The sequence below is a fragment of the Anabas testudineus genome, chromosome 18 (genome assembly GCF_900324465.2).
Source record: "Anabas testudineus chromosome 18, fAnaTes1.2, whole genome shotgun sequence".
Lineage (NCBI taxonomy): Eukaryota > Metazoa > Chordata > Actinopteri > Anabantiformes > Anabantidae > Anabas > Anabas testudineus.
The window spans coordinates 25,813,383-25,830,520 of record NC_046627.1 but is presented as its reverse complement, the minus strand read 5'-3'; the positions used below and the strand labels follow the sequence as shown (position 1 = coordinate 25,830,520).

Here is a 17,138-nt window from a genome sequence, read left to right as displayed (position 1 = left end):
TAACTCTGTATTTACAATATAGTGTGTTTGTAATCTAAGTAAAGGCTTCACATGATGTGGTATTAACTGTAATAACTCTATGAATGATGAATAGCTGAAGGAGTGGGGATGAAGCTGTACAACTGCAGGGGCCGACGTCAAATATGGAGCATGCCGTCAACTGAATGTTATTTTAGTAGATACATTAACTTTACATACATCATGTAAATAAGAGTGAAATATTTTGCTATTTTAATAAAGAAATCATAAAACAGTCTTGGCTTTAACTGCAACAACACGACAACTCCTTACAAAACAGTGTAAGAAGTAATTCAGTCACATTTAAACCTCTCAAACCGACTTTATTCCAAAAACATATCTTTTATTTTCTTCAGATCGTTGTTAAACACAATGGTTATGATAAAGTAATTATCATCTAGAGAATATAAGTTAAATATAAATTAAATTAAAGTCATTTGTCTGTTACAACAATGCAGCTTTGGGCTTTGTCCCGTCATCTGTCTTTAGAATTAGAGAAGCACTTGCACATCAGAACCAGGGTTGAGGTGCTTCTGAAAAACATGAATGATATTCTATATCAGGCTAACATTTGTTGGTGGCACTGGACCCAACCTTATACAGGAGGTCAAATGATCTCATATTTGAAAATCCTACAGGTTTAACACTACAGGTAACTTAATCTGTTTATTTTTATAACATGTGCACACAACTGGAAAACATCTGCAACATGCAGCACATATAATCTGCTGAATTTAAGGTCTTGTCAGACAAGTAATGCATTAATTAAGGAGAGATACTTAACCCTCAAAAAACATAAGGTCACACTAGCATCAGTGTTGCACGAGTAGACAAGAGATGGATGAGGCACTGACGTCATAGGAGTCACCTGCGCTTCAACTCTTGCATTGTCACTCATATCTTAGTGTTTTTTTTCCCCTAAACAATGCATTTAAAGAAGCTGTCTGCAAAAACAAAAACAGTTTTCATGTCATTTAAAACACTTTCCACCTTAACATTGCACTCTTTAAGTTAGTTTAGTCTTGGACTAAATGTCCTACAGCTTCCTTTACATTTCATCTCTCGTATCTCACTGACTCATCCATGTCTTCTCCTCCTAATCTTTGCAGACCTTATGATCAGAAATGCCATTCAAAAAGCAGATTTTGTAAACAAATGCATATGTTTTTCTCAGTTAATTTGTCCATTTTGTGCCTTTTGCATGGTGCTCACATTGGCAGGGTTGAGGGTATTCAGGCGTCCTCAGTTTGACACTAAAACAGGATGCACTCACAATTTAGGATGCTGCTTTGGATTAAAGCCCATATTAGATAGTATAAGAAAGCATGTTGTAACATGTTCACAGCCATGTGAGACTACTATGAATAGATCTATATGTTCTGTGTACTGCAAGTGTATTTGTAGCAAGTTTGGCTTTAGTCACAATGGTCACACTGTAGTCATTCAAAATCACATCACAACATCCTTCACCATAGAGTCGATAACACAACAAGCAAGTGGCTACCATGTCTACGCCTCTTATCTCTCTGTCACCTCCAGTCTCTACGTCCTATCAATCTTCTTAGTTTCCCTTCTTGTAACTTCTCTGACACCTTTTTCATTCCTTTCATTCTCCTTCTTTCAGCCACCTTAAATGATAGATAAAGATGGATACACTTTTTCTATTTCATTTAGTTGAAGATGATCTTAGTTTTGTCTACAGCTCGTTGGTCAGCTCATCAGAAAACTCAGACATGATGTCATGCACCCAGATGTCCCTTTCTTCCTGTGAAGTGTCGACCAGGAAGACCGTCAGCTTCCTGTCCCACGGGTTAGTGGCTTCGTGTACGGCATCCAGCTGGGCCACTAGAGGTTTTTTCTCCACATGGTTTCTGAAAACGATGGAGGCCTCTTCAGACCACTGGCGCGGCTTCACTCCTGTGGGCAGAGGCAGAAAGGAGCCGATCAATTATTGAAGAATTACATAAAAAAATACAACTAGACACACTAGCATTTTATTTATCAAAATCAAAAAACAGGAAGTACAGTAGGAGTGAGGATATGCTTCTGAGAAAACTTCTTTGGACATATTATACTTATCACTTTTAGTTTGCATTTATTGGGACTCAATAGACCGGTTAGTTAGGTTTAGATTAGATTCACAATTTATTTTAAGTTTACACGTTTAAATGAATCCTGCGGGACTTTTAAAACATGCATCTTCGTGGTCATGTCTGTGCATTAACAGCTGGTTTGGAAAACCTATGTTAAAATTTAAGGTTACAATTTTCACTGTGGTTAAGATGGTTGGGAAATTCTCTGAAGATCCACAAACGTTGCCTACAGGTTTTATTTGAGCAGCCAATAGGATCTTATTTGACTCTACTCATGAGTATGTAAGGATGAACTCAGAAAAGGAGGTACAGAGTGTCTATGCACACATTTGTTCCTTTCCCCAGACACCTACGCTGTATCTGTGAGGTCGGTGACGTGTGTTGAATGTGTGTGTGAATAGTTTCTGATTAACTTTGGTCAAAGTTTATACATGTTTTATTATTCGTTAGAACAATTTTATCAATAAAAGTGATGATTGTATGTTTGTGCAGCAGTTTCTCTTGAACTTATTTATACATGTAACCTTGTTTTATTTCTAATCTCTAACACTGTGATTCACGGGCAGTGCCTTTTTTTTTTGCATCCCAAGGCCATGATTTGCAAGACAATTCATAATTTTTAAGACTAAGATTGCAATATTGTACTGTCCACTCTACTCACCAGCCAATTGAGCAGTGATTCCTTGGAACGGCAGCTGTCTGAACTCCTTGATAAGAGGCCTGAGCTGGGTGCAACTGACCAGCTCATGTTTACCATAGTCCAACTCATAGACAGACACCAACCCATTGGTCAGAACTCCCTTTACTAACACACGATGCCAGCTGATAGAAGATGAGAAGGAGTAGGTACATTTAGGGAGAGCACTTTGATTTGGCCTGTTACTGAATTTCCACTAAACACATAAACAGAACCAAAGGTACCACAGTAAATTGTGCTATAATGTATTTTCTAGCTTTCATAGAATTACATACTTTTTTCTCATTGTCAAATTGTCACCCTCTGTATTTCTAAAATAAAATAAAATAACATCATTGTTTAACTCACTTGTTTTCCACTTTAGCAGCATATATTTGATTCTTCTCTATGCTGACTGGTTTTTCCTCACTTTTATTGTAATACAGAATCATCTCTCCCATCAGCACCACCAGCTTGTACATATCTCTCCATGGCTGCAGCACAAAGTGGCCTGGATGGCATGCCACTGATACATATATGTCTATATTGTTTCCTAAGAAGAAATAGAAGGTAATTAAACCTCTTGATTTAAATGCAAGGCACAGTAAGGCCAAATTCTGCACTGAAGAGCATGACTGCACACAGTTCAAGGTTTGAAATATTCTGTCTAACATTTTTGTAACTAAGACTAAGACCACTCTCTCCATTACCAACTGGCGGCAGCTCCAGGAGTGGTGGCAGCTGGAGACAAGATGAAGGAAATGATGGTGTTTGTGGTGGACTGGTGGTGGGTGCATTTCCTACTCCACCCACTCTGGGACCTGACAGAGCCCTTCTGAGATGAGGCTTTGGTGCAACAGAAGTTGATGTAGGACTGCTATTAGTGGAGTCACTGGTGCTGGAAGTCTTAGAAGATAAAGTGGGTGTGGAGATCTTAGCAGGGCTGTAAAACGAAATTAACAAAGATCAAATTTAGTATAGTATAAGGCAGGGCATAACTTTGAACATTAGCCAGCTAGTGAGAGGATAATACAGGTGAGCATGAAAGCAGAAGAAACCTGTGGCTTGTCAGAAAAACATCTGGCTGCTGTTTGAATAGATCAGACTGGGCCATCTGATGATTGAGGCTGCGGGCTGGGTCATGGAAGTTCTTGTCAGTGAAGAGGTGGACGTAGACACAGCGCTTGGTTTCGTCCACCTTAGCGACCTTGGCGCAAATGAATGTGGAAAAATACACAATGAGAGAAAGACTAGATATAGAATATCTACACTAATTGTGACTGACCATAACTTAGCATATTTTTTTAAAAAGTAAAGCAAGATAGGAAAAAAAATAGGCCTCAAGTCAGTTTACTTTAAAGCTGTTCATATAAGTGAAAACCTTTCACATTTTATTTAATATTATCCAAATAAGTTGTTAACATTGTTGCATACCAAATACAGTGTAGCTCACAGACACACTGTATTCTCTGAACCTTGCTACTCAAACAGCACTCACGAGTGACATATTTGAGATTGCATTGCTGTGCGTTTACATATTTTCAGAAAGGCTGACAGACAGCTACCTTCATGCTACAGTCAGTGGTGCCAAGCACTTTGTCTCGAAGCCACTGAACAGCATCTGGAGTCCAGGATCCAACAATGACAGCCAGGTCGGCAAGACAGCACTTCACAGCCTAAACATAGGTTGTTGGTAGTCATTTTAGCAAAAAGCATGTGGGACTGAATGAGGAAGCTGTCATAACTACAAAAAACAACAAACAGTTCCTTTCAGCATGCAGCGTGCCTGCTCTTGATTGCAGTTTTTGCAAACAGCACGAAAGATTGCGTAGACACTGACCTGTGGTGGAATAGCCATGAGGTCACGGAGAAATGGTGGTGGGATCTCTCTCAGTTCATACACTTCTACAGAGGCCTGGACACCTATATCAGTGAATAGGATGTCCAGCACTCTGCTGCCGTGCAGGTTGGTAATCTGTAGACAGAAACCAAGATAATAGACTATTTACATTGCTGGTTTTCTCAACAGATTCTACAGTAAAAACAGATTCTCTTACATGAGAATAATGTTTTTTTCATGGTAAAACTTTACTTTAATGAGGCAGCTACTGGACTTGTACGTGCCTCTTTTGTACTGTTGTGACCTGATTGCATTTGTGAGGTCGTCATCAACATATGTGGACATATTTAATAATTCAGTCTCACAGTGCTGCAGGGAACACCTGCATGTCTTACCTCTACACGAGACCATTTGCCTTTGTAGCGAGCCAGACATCCTTTCCCACAAAATGGTCTGGATACCAGAAACTCAGATGTTACCTGGGACAACATATACACCTCATCATCATTAAGAAACCAGTGCTGTCACCAAGCAGACAGAGTTCAGTGTATGTGTAACAGCTGCTTTATGATCACAATAAAAGAATATCGCACCAGCTCACATAAATAGGTCCACCTAGTTTTCTGTGAGTTTATACTGTAATGGCATCAAAGATTTGGACTTTAGATCTGTGATTATTTGAAATGGAAAAGCATTGTTGATGCAATCAAATCGATTAAAATAACACGTGATGGTGTTATGAATAGTCAATCTAAATCCTAAATGAATTCTGTTATTATCTTACTAATACATTTATTAGAGTTAGGGTTGACTGATGGCTCCAAAGATACTAACACTAGCACAGGTACTTACCCTGTTACTCACGTTAACTACTGCAATAAACAATCTGATAGCTGTTAAAGTTGTTTTCTGAACTTTCTTCTGACTAGAAGAACAAATCCAGCCCACCTAGCTTATCACAGGTTGTGAAAATATTGTGAAGGCCGATCTAGACCAGCTCCACTGTGCTGCCAACAGATTAAGTGGTTTGGCAGTTATCCCCAGATTATCAACCTAATCTCAATCTGTCCACAGCTCCAACTAAGAGAAGAAACATACATTCACAAAAGGCTTATATGTGATGTGTGCATCTTCTCCATTCACTCACCAACTAAATATGCTATGATGCAGTTTTTCTTTCATTTGAAGTGGGACGTAAAATGTCTTAGGGAATATTTTCTGCTGTGGTTTAGCGTTAACTAATGAAACAAAAAATCTCTTTAATACGTTTGAAAGATTTTTGGCAAACAATGGACATTAAATATAGCACCTGCGCGTGGAAGTATGTCTCAATATTATCCAGTATCTCATTCAGCTTGACAAGGCCTCTGGAGGGTAGCTGACAGTAGATGGTCCCATCTGAGCAGACACTGCTGACTATCACGTTCATATAGGCGCTGTTCACCTGAGGAGAGTGGCTGACATAAGATTAGTGTGCTGTAAACTCACACATGCATAGACACAAATGTGTCTTCACTACCTGTAATGGGCTTGCTAGTGTTTTGTCCTGCAAAGCTTTCATGCAAGCAGCATTGATGTTGACATCATCATCCTGTGAGGTGTCATACAGGACGACAAGAGGGGTCTGTCCTCTCTCTAGGATCTCAGCCAATAGGATCCTTCCACTTGCCATTATCTCAAACTTTTTCAGCACTGCAGACTCCTGACAGAATGGCTCCAGACCTGGACAGACAGACACATATTTGAGATTCCTATTTCAGATTCACATATTTGAAGTAGAAACCAAAGATTCAAATCCCCTGTTTCTGTTCGAAATTAACAATTCCCTTTTGAAGCTGGATATTTTTCATGTCCTGATGATGTATTGGTTCAGACTCACCCGCCAGTTTACACTTGGTTGCCTGGAAAGGCAGTTTGAAAAACCTCTCGTGCAGCTCGAACACTTTGGTTTTGCTAATCACCTCTGAGAAACCGTGATCCACATAGTAGACCTACATAGACAAAGGCAAACGGCAGAGAGGTCATTATTATTTCTACTTATCCACAAATCTTATTTTTCCCTGAAATATATCATTTTGACAGAAGGGGGTCACAAAGTAGAAGGAAGTGGGATGATGGAAACCCAAGTTAATAAAAGAAATGCAGATGGCATTGCATCCTTATCATATCAGTTAGAATCTACGTAATTCTAACTTTGAAATTCATTGTTTCATTTTCAAGATCGCTCAGCTAAACAAGCTTGACGTCTCACCTTGACTTTGTCAGCCACGACCTCACAGACTTGTGCCCTCAGAATCTCCTCTTCTTCTTCGGCTCTGACAGCAACAAGTTGACCAGAGGCTGGAGACGACAAAGGAGCTGGACTGCTTTGGTCCAGACCATAAAACTCCCTCATTTCATCCTCCATGCGCTCCTGGGCCTTGGAGTACCCTTCACCAATGTACCTGAGAGAGGACATAAGATAGACAGTAAGAGATACAGTGCATTCACACAGTATTCAGAGCCTCTTCACTTGTTTCCTTTCGGTATGTGGTTAACTGATACTACAGTCGTTCACATAATTTTTTTCTTTATTGATCTACACTCAGTATCCCATAATGAAAAAGTGAAAACAGAGTTTTAGTTTTAGTTTTAGCTGTTGTTTACATATGCATGAAATAGGAAAAACTGAAGTATCACATTGGCCTAAGTAATCAGATAGTTTGCAATCACATTATAGCAGAAAACTCCTCCAGTATATGTGTGCAAAGTTCATTGCGTCATACCCAAAATGACGGGAGGTCAAAGGTTCTTCAAGTATTAAGTATTAAGTAATAGGTTTGAATGCTATTACATGTGATATTTTTGTTTTTTAATAAATTTACAGACATTTCTAAAATTCTGTTTTCCCTCTGTCATTATGGGGAACTGACTGTAGATTAATGAGGAAAAAAAACAAAGTGTAGTATCAGACTGCAACATAACAAAATTCAAAAATTGTGAAGGAGGTCTGAATTTTTTCTGAATGCACTGTTTATGACCTGTTGAACTGTTCATCACATTCACACATACAGTTCTCTCATACCTGAGTATAACTCCATTGGTGTTGGTGGCCTCCACCACAAGCACAGAGGGGTATTCCTCTTTAGGGATCTGCAGAGAAGGCACAGCCTGGTTACTGAGCCTCCTCCCCAGCTCTTGCCTCACCCTCAGCTCCTCCTCAGTGGTCATAGAGTTCCTCCTATTACAGTTCTCATCCTGTCCTCCTCCACCAGTGCTGCTCCTCCTGTACAGGATGGCTCTTTTCGGGTTGTCAGGCATCGGATAGTCAATGGTGCAGATGTCAGAAACAAGGTCAAGATTTTCCAGGACATGTCCAGGCAGTTTGGCCTAATAAATATAACATATAAATTTTTAACTATGAAGTGCACACAGCTCACAAATTAGGTCATCATGTACGAAACAATGGCAGTGTTTCAAAGTGATACTGACTTTATAGGTGTCCTGGAAAAGTTTGGGCAGAGCATGGGCCCATAGGCCATTAGAATACTTCACCAGCAGCTCCTCCAGTTTCTGCTTCAGGTCAGGGCTCAGAGTGGCAGGGGAGGAAGGAGGACAGGGTGAGGATGAGGACGACAGCGGAGACTGAGGTGAGCGAGATCCAGTGCGGCTCAAATTGGTGTTGGGGGGTCTCTGTTGAGCAGGGGAATTCAAGGGTTTGTCTGTGGGAGTGTTGGCAGTCAAGACAGGTGCAGAGGTGGAGTTCGAGTTTAGGATGGATGTGGGGGACGATGTGGTGGTCTGTTCCTTGGCGGGATAGAGAAGTAGCTCTGATGGGTTGCTGCTACAGGTTTTCTCTACCTGATAGAACAAATCAGAAACCATTTTGTAGACAAAACAGACTGGACATACAGAATACAAAGGAACACAATATGAGCTATTGCAGAACATTGCAAAGTCCTAGAAAAGGGATTCCTTCAATTAGCATCATTGTTTTGTTATTTTCTAACAAAACTTAGTTGTGGTGTTTTGTATAATAGTAACACATATATAATAAACCACCAAAACAGTAGTTCATACAGTGCATATGTGTGTCCAGGTCTCCAGGTCTTTGATGGCCTCAGTGGGCAGGTCCTGTTTGTACAGCTCTCTGTATATCTGAGGCAACTTTGACACCCAGAACCCATTACTGTACTTCCCCAGGATCTCCCTGATGCGACCTTGGACTTGCTGAGGGTTGTAGGGCTTTCCTTTTCCTGAGCCAAGGGTCTCATTCAGATTTAAGGGTACTGGAAGATCAGAGAAAAAGAGAGAGATTACACAAACACGCAGGTGATTACAGCTTTTAAAAGTTTGATCTTCTTGCCTCTGAAACTGCTGGTCTGCATTTGAGGTAAGGCATTTGAGATGTTGAGTTGAAACATAAGGGTGATTTGAATTGAAAAGGTCTTCTCTATGAAGTGAGCTTAATAAGAAGTGCGAGGCATAACAGCATTTTCAAACACATCAACTTCCTCTTCACTTAGTGATGTCTCCACAGGAATCACGGGCTCTTAAAAAAGGCAGTAAGAAATGGCTGGACACTCTGAAATGGCTGCCTTAAAACTAAGCAGTTTATTACGTACAAGTGTTTTCCACTAGGCTATAGAGACCATAGCTTCAGAAAGGCAATATGACAACACACACATCTTTAGTTTATGTAAAAGCTTGTGTGAAAGGAGTTAATAGGATGAGCTATCTAACAGACAATGTATATATAGACACTTAAAGCTGATATACTGTAACTATAATAAAAGTAAATAAAGAAGAATCTTAAAAGACAGATGGAGAGGATTTAATATTTCACACTACAGCAGCACAACTCAACCCTTGAAAACTGTCTTTTTTGTAAATGTTAATACCCTGTTGTGATACTCAGAATGGCAGCTGTTCAACTGTATTGAACTTTGGGCATGTTGTATGTACTAACATTTTTGCTCCTTTAAAGGACAAAAAGTATTTTTAGCATAATAAGAGGGAACCTGCCCTACTTACAGCTGCTCTGTTGGGGGTTTCTGGAAAGGTGAGCGTGCACCTCCTTCTGAAACCGTGATGGGAGGCTCATTCTCTTGTCAGACCTGGACACAAGAGAACACAACAGGAAGGAGGATTACTTTTTACTTTGTATTTTTTTCTAAGCTTTTAGACCCTCCAACCAATCTCTGAGTCAAATTAAAAACTACATTTAGGTTTAAGGCCCGGCTATGTCTGACTGTGTTGATGAAAACACAGACTTTAGTGTAAACAACTTTGTTGGATTATGGCTTAAACAGTGTGGAGGAGAACCAGCATCCAGGCACAAATATCCTCCACTCATTTACTGTCATTTTAATAAAAGATTGTTTAGGTTAGTGTTGGCTGTCTCATGTGATGAATTTACCACTTTCACTGCCAGGCATCCTACCATGCTCCTTTGGGCACGGGTACACACACATACACACACACATACACACACATACACACAAATGATAGTGCCAGCATAGTGTCCAATGGAAGATCTAAAGCGACACAGAGAGATGTGCTGATTCACTCGGTGTCGGTTTAGAAGCGTTAATCTACCAGAGAATAGAGCGGGATTAGAAAGGGATCACATCCCCCTGCTTTGGGTTTGCGTCCCCTCCCAATACACCAGGCTTCACACCTTGTTGCCCAATTGTGCTGCAGAGGGGCAGCAGCACACTGGACATCCATAGTGACACAGACAGAGGACTGATGTCAGTTGTTTTCACAGTGGATAGATAAACAGAGCCAGGGATGGATAGAAGAGGGAGAGCCAGTCAATGCGTTTAATTAATCTTGGATCACTGTTTAAACAATGGGAATAAATTATATCTTGCACTGTTAGTCAACATCTATAACAACAATAAATCAGGTGTTGTGGCAAATAACAATACCATGATGAAGACAAAAGCTATTGCAAATAATATCAAACAACATTTATATTTTAGAAAAATATACTATTTGTGCCACTGACAAGCAAAACATAGAGCTAGAACAGGATTGAAGGGAGGAGAGATGCAGACAGAAAGGGAACCAGAATAATCCAGCGAGTACATCATCAGCCCAATGCTGAATAAGCAGCAGCAGGGAGGCGGTCAGAAACCAACCCGAGTTCAACCAGGCTCCCATTCAGCAGCAGCCTATTCTCATTCAGCTCAGACCAAACAGGTGGGAGGAGAGGAGGGGTGACAGAAAGAGACAGCACTGTCAGGGAGACAGAGGAAGAGAGAGAGAGAGAGAGAGAAAAAACATTCACCAATCTAAAATATCTTAAAATAACCCCCAAAGAAATGTTTCTGATTTCTCTATTTGTCATTCCTATGTCTATTGCCCTGTGCATGCTTTTCTGAGTACCTTGGTCATTTGCACTTTCCTCTACTTGGTCTTGCTAATTAGCGTGGAAGTCTGGTTGCTCACTTCCACATGTAATTGTGCTATAAAATCCCACAAATACGTGGAGGCACAGACTTTTCAAATTAAGAGCATGTAGAAAATCTTACTTTCATATTTTCTTTATTTTATATTCCTCAATGCCAAAACAGATGGGTCATTAATCTTTATTTTCTACCAAACACCATATAATTCCTAAACTGTATCCTGTCTGTATCCAGCTACTTATTCCTTCTAAACCTTTTACTCTACTTCTTCTAAACCTGCTACCGTACTCACTTCTCGGCAAGTGGGTTCCCTTTCCTGTTGATTGGGTTCTGATTGGACATCTTGTTTGAATGTGCTCCACACTTGCCCTCTGACTGGCCATCCCTCATGTCCCTGGCCTGTCGGAAGTCTCCATGTCCAGCCCCTCGGCCTCCTCCTCTACCTCCGCCTCTCCCACGGTGGTTTGGCTGCCTCAGAGAGGTTTGAGGTTTGGCTGCAGAGAGAGAGAGTGAAAGCAAACAAAAGAAGTATACGATGGACTTGAAATACACACACTGCTCGATTCAGCTAAACTTGATCCAGATGGCAGGTCAGCACGTCTGTCTAGAGGGCACAGTGTTATAGACTGTTCAATACCGGCAGACAGAGTGAATGTGATAAATAACATCATGGCTCCAATATCCGATATCACGAGGAAAGAAATCATCATGTTGAGAGAACTACTTCTCCTGTGCCTATGCTCTTGGATTTGTTGGTTTGATTGCCTAATTGGAGTGTGCAAATATACACAATGGGCGTGGAAGGCAAATGAAATTCACCTATTTATGGTCCCGCAAATAATGTGAAAATTTACATCATTCTCATGTTAGGAGTTAGAGCAAGGAATCAATTATCGAAGCTGAACATGAAGACTGGAGTGGAACCAGAAATAAACAGCTACCCTTGCTGTCCATAAAGTTCAAATATACACCTTCCACCACCTGCTTAACTCTGTAGTTAGCATGGTGGGGAAGAGAAGGTTAACCTGCACCCTGAGGCTGGTGGTTATTAGATTACTGTCTATATACAGCAAGATATAAAGATAATCCACAACATTAAACCACCAGGAGTTGTGATGCACATACTTATTATAGCCAGAGACCCCTGTCCACCACAGCAGTAACACCACCAGGGAAGCGGCTACACTACCTGTTTCCAAAATGTTGAAGTACATTTGTTTTATATAACAGTGATGTAACAGTGATGAAATATACAACTAGTCCAACCCCTTTCACTTAGATTGACTTATAGGGATATTGCATCATTCAAGTACAGAATGACCAGCATGACATCACATTTCTGCTATATGACATCACCACTATATGGTTTTTGTGCATAGCCCTTGGTAATATCTACTCCCACACTCTTTTTCTAGTTCTTCCTCCTACTTCTACTCCACTTCTTTCATCTTCACTCTTTTCTTCATCTCTCTTTTTCTCAGTGAGATCTAGAACTTTCTCCTGCCTTTCTTGCTGAATCTCGTGAAACCTTTCCACTCACAAAACATAACAACCACTATTCCACCTCCTTAAAAGTCATCCACAGGCAATTTCCACTTCTAAATGTTTTTGTTTTTCCGTGAGTGGACGTGCTGGTCATATCTTATGAGCTACTGGCAATCAATCAATTAATAAATCAGCCAACTGATTAGTCAATAAATCTTCCAGACACACACACATCAGACAAACTCAGCAGTAAAAGACACACATGCGGCCACAAGCTTGAACCACACACAAATAAAGGCAAGGAGAAGCACTCACACACTCTCACACAGTCAGAGCCGGCGCTGCGTCACCACACCGGCATGGACACACAGTCCCTGGTCTGTCTCAGCATGAATATCAATATTCCGTGCGGTGCAGGAAAAGAATGAGAGTGCGAGAGATGGAGAGAGAGAGGCTGAATTGTGAATCAGCTGCCCTTCGCTTGCAGCTGAGTCTCAGCTGCTATAGGCTGTATTAGGTTTAAACCTCAACACCCCCACTGCACTCTCCTTCCTCCTCTGTCATCTGTCCACCCCCTCCCTCCTTCTCATTTCAGCATCCCTGTGTGCTTCTTTTTGCTGCGACTCCTCCTCTCCTTTCTCTCTCTCTCTCTCCTAACGGCACTTCTTCCTCTGGCTCTCTGAGAATATTCTGCAGCAGTACAGTTTAGTGGAGGTGTATGTTATACAAAGCAAAAAGAAAAAAAAAAAGTCTGTACATGTTTCAGCATGTGTGGTGGTGTTTGCGTGATTGCATGTGGACACTTTGTATGTGCATGTTGTAGTAGTGTCTTTCTACATGTGTTAGCCTAAACGCTGTGCAGTACGTATTTCTCTCTGATTACGAGTGTATGTGTGGAGAGAGCGATATTATTAGCACCAAAAGAACCGCAGGTCTCCACAGGTCAGTCACTCATGCACAACCTGTTGGGGTGCACCGCAGACAGGAAGCATTTTGGTAATGTTGCGTTGTCATATTACTGGTGATAAGATAAGAGGATTCTGAAAAAGGTTTATAAAAATACAAGACACTGAATGGTTGTTCCGGATGCCAGAGATGCTGCAGCATGGACTAAATATGCTTCTAGGCCAAAGCTACATGGACTGAAATTTATTCAACCAGTCTGTATGACAAAATACTGTAAAAGAGTAATCCAAATAATTACTCAAAAGAATTAGGACACAGTCTACACACAGACTGTTCTGTCATGACCACTATAAACAGACAGGAGGGATGTTATACAGCAAATTTAGTCATTTGGAATAAGCTATAAGAATAGTTTGTTATTGTAGTTGTTTGACCCCTTCTGTTCGTCCAATTTTCTTAAGAGGAGGAAGAAGTAAGAGGACTCACTCACTAGGTAGTTTGTTTCATACACTGTGCAAATCAGTATTGACACTCATCCAAAGAAGGCTGGTACTTATGTTCTCCCTGTTATGTTGTCAAACGTGTTTTCAGTAGTGCAGATAATTAAGTCCTTCATTTACATTTGAACAACATTCAAGTCTTTTATTCATGTATTTTATTTCTGTGTTAGGATAAACACAATGGTCTGACGCAGACAAGCCACTCTACACCAGTTCTTTGTGCAGAACAGCTAACGTCCTGCAGTGCTAACCACTAAGCCACACAGCTCCCAGACTCTTCATAATTCTATACACTACTATACATTAATTCTCTTTAAATAAAATGCATTGATTACTAATTAAGTCTACTTCACATTAGAATTAAATTTGCTTTAAATGTCACTGTTGTTTGCCCCTTACATTTTAGCTGAAACTGTAATGCCATTTAATTTAATAACTACTTAAATCTGAGTTGGAAACATCTATAAATAGAGGAATGCAGAAGTGATTAGTAGTAGTGCAGTCACAAAAGGCTAATTTGAAGCTCTGTTTGATCACAAGTGGTATGTTATTTACTGTAACAGTAAAGCATAAAAATTAGCTCATTGTCAAACTTACGGTGCACTAATTGTGAAATCCCAACTTGATGGGTGGGATTAATAGTTGTATTGATTCGAATTAAAACAACTAAATAGTAACAGGTATTAGGAATTGATAACTGATACTCTTACCATTGAGGACAAGTGGTGCTGCTGGTTTTACTCTCATCTGAGTGTTTACCAGGTGGGGTCGGCCCATCTTCTTCGAGGTGCGCTGGCGGGCCACCACCTTGGCTATATGGGCTGTCTCATTGGCACCTGAGGCAAAATATACCATCTGAAAAGAGAGAGCATATGCAAACAAATAATGCTGAGAGCAAGAAAGGAGGTTTCCAACTCATCCAGCAGTTTAACTACAGCTATGAGTTAACTACCACGATGTGTTTGCCCATGTGATGAACACAGCGTTCCAGTATATTTCGTTACCCTCATTTCGAGTGTGACACTTGTGTATCCTTTGCCCACAGTATATTTCTGTGCATTGCTGTTCTGAATTCTCCAACATAAAAGTTATTCTCGTAATGACAGTATCTCAACTGTTTATAATAGTTTCTTCACTAATACCCTTCTGACAAGTAAACAGTCTCTGATTGAAATCTAAACAGAACGCTGTTAGATGATTTTTTTTATCTGAAACATTAGACTAGATACCATCTGAAAAGAGAAAGTGTTATTAATTTTAGACGGATAATAACATCTTTGTATGTACCCATCAGTCTTTCAAATAAACCATCCTTCCCCAGCCAAACACACCTCTCCAGAGCGGTTGCGCTCCATGCGGACTACAGAGGGCATGCTGGCGAGAAGTGCATCCAGGTTGTTATGTCCCATCTGTTTGTGCGGTATCTGCTCCCCGGTCAGCTCTTTGTACTCTGACTGCAGACGTGACAGTGACAGTCCGCCCTTATTGGCCTGGAGGATGGCCGGCAGCATCTTCTTCACCAGATCCATGTCAGCCATCTGAAATAGAAGCAATTCCATAAAGAAATGAGCAAATAAGCAAAACCGCTACATATAACTGAATAAGCCAAAAGTGAAAATGGAGACACTTTAACATCTGCCTTCCAGCAACAACTAATAATGTCAAATTTGCAATATGATGCACTTAGATTACGTCCATCCTGTGAGCCCAAGGCTGACTTGTTTTTATTGAGTGATGATCGAACCTTGTATTTCAGACTGTATTTTAGGCTAAAAACCTGTTACAGACTTCATGGCAATTCGATATGTTGCTTGTAGAGTTGCATTTCTCTTTTGTGTATTTACTGTCTGGGACCAAAGGTTCCTTAAAGAAAAAGAAACTCAATACAATCACCCTTCATCTGACCTGTCTAATAGGTAGGGTTATATTTATGATTGAATGCATCCATGTTTTAAAAGTCTTAAAGTTTAAGTTTTGTAAATTGGAGACTAAGTTTCTGATTCCCATTCCCTCTGCCAGAGGAAAATACTTTGTTTTTATTCCGAAATGAGTCAGAACGCCTTCAAGATGAACCACCAATAAGTCCGAATCTGATTCATTATCATCTTAGGGTAAAATATGATAAAGGCTATGTCCAAAGATTTTCAGTATGAGCTTGTGAGACCAGAGACACACCCTCAACAAGCCGCTTCAACTTTAGTGCAAAACTATTTTAGAAAACAAGTGGTTAGTAGGTTATAGGGGCCAAAAGTGGGGCTGTCTTTCTATAATCATCTTTTTATCTTTTATTTGTGCTCAGATCAAAAACACATTGCCACTACGTTACTGTCATGTTCGGACAGTCGCTCATGAGTTCAGTGCATGTTCGTATAGTATCGAGGCTTTTTCTTTTCTTAAGTCTGAGCATCATTAAGAGACTTCAGAAACATAGATGGAGGATGTTATGTATATGGAAGTGATAAAGGAAAACAATGAAAATGTAAAATAGATAAATAAATAAATAAACTGGCGTGTCTGATGTGGCCGGCTAGTTGGACAGCTCTTGTTTCAGTCTTATCTGAGTTTGGGCCACTTGTTGATCGCTCTCTACTTTCTGCAGCGCAGACACTGAAACTATGAATGACGTAACGCGTCACACTTCAACTCCACACCCTGCACCGGGACAAACTATGTGTGTGAAGACGTTCCCCTGTCTTATTTTGTTTTCTAAATAAAGAATGGTTCTGGTAGATAAGATGACACCGTCGCAAAGTACGGGGCGCGGTATAAAGACAGCTCAGGTAACATAATTGCGTGCTTCATCGACTTAAATCCTCTTGCCACCGCCGGGACGGCGGCTCGTCAAGCTCGCGAACGCCACCTGCGCACCGGAAGCACACAGAGCCTGCCTTCACAATAAAACAGCAGAGAAGCCAAAACTTTGAGGAGCATTTTAGTTGTGCAAGCAAGCATTTTGAAAGTCACTATCGGAAACGCGGCTGTGTGTACTAGCCACCTTGACAAGTTATCGAGCCATCAGAGCTGGGAGAGTAAAAGAAGAAGGCAAATTAGGCAAAGCTGCGCCTGGAATGAGTGAGTTCAAGTCTAAGAAAGTCCCGAAAAAGGCAACGACATATTCTACCTTGCTCTAAACACAGAGTGTGGTGAAGCCAGGACCCGGTCCAGTTGCTGTCACTGCCGTCGCCGCCGCAGGGCTGAGCCGCGACCGGATCTCCGTCCCCGGTG

General features: G+C 40.7%; 1 protein-coding gene across 1 annotated transcript; it reads right to left on the bottom strand.

The window, feature by feature from the left end:
• Positions 1 to 369: 369 nt before the first annotated feature.
• tdrd7b (tudor domain containing 7 b) lies at positions 370 to 17,123 on the bottom strand. The gene is made up of 20 exons (XM_026353591.1): positions 17,035 to 17,123; positions 15,245 to 15,451; positions 14,624 to 14,768; positions 11,315 to 11,516; positions 9,641 to 9,723; positions 8,687 to 8,895; positions 8,099 to 8,467; positions 7,692 to 7,996; positions 6,879 to 7,071; positions 6,507 to 6,618; positions 6,147 to 6,349; positions 5,937 to 6,071; positions 5,023 to 5,106; positions 4,628 to 4,762; positions 4,353 to 4,463; positions 3,846 to 3,994; positions 3,498 to 3,730; positions 3,157 to 3,340; positions 2,773 to 2,933; positions 370 to 1,935 (listed from the first exon to the last, which is right to left on the bottom strand). Exons 2-20 carry the CDS (start codon positions 15,449 to 15,451, stop codon positions 1,715 to 1,717), a joined length of 3,441 nt encoding a protein of 1,146 aa, XP_026209376.1. The 5' UTR covers positions 17,035 to 17,123; the 3' UTR covers positions 370 to 1,714.
• Between the last annotated feature and the right edge of the window lie 15 nt (positions 17,124 to 17,138).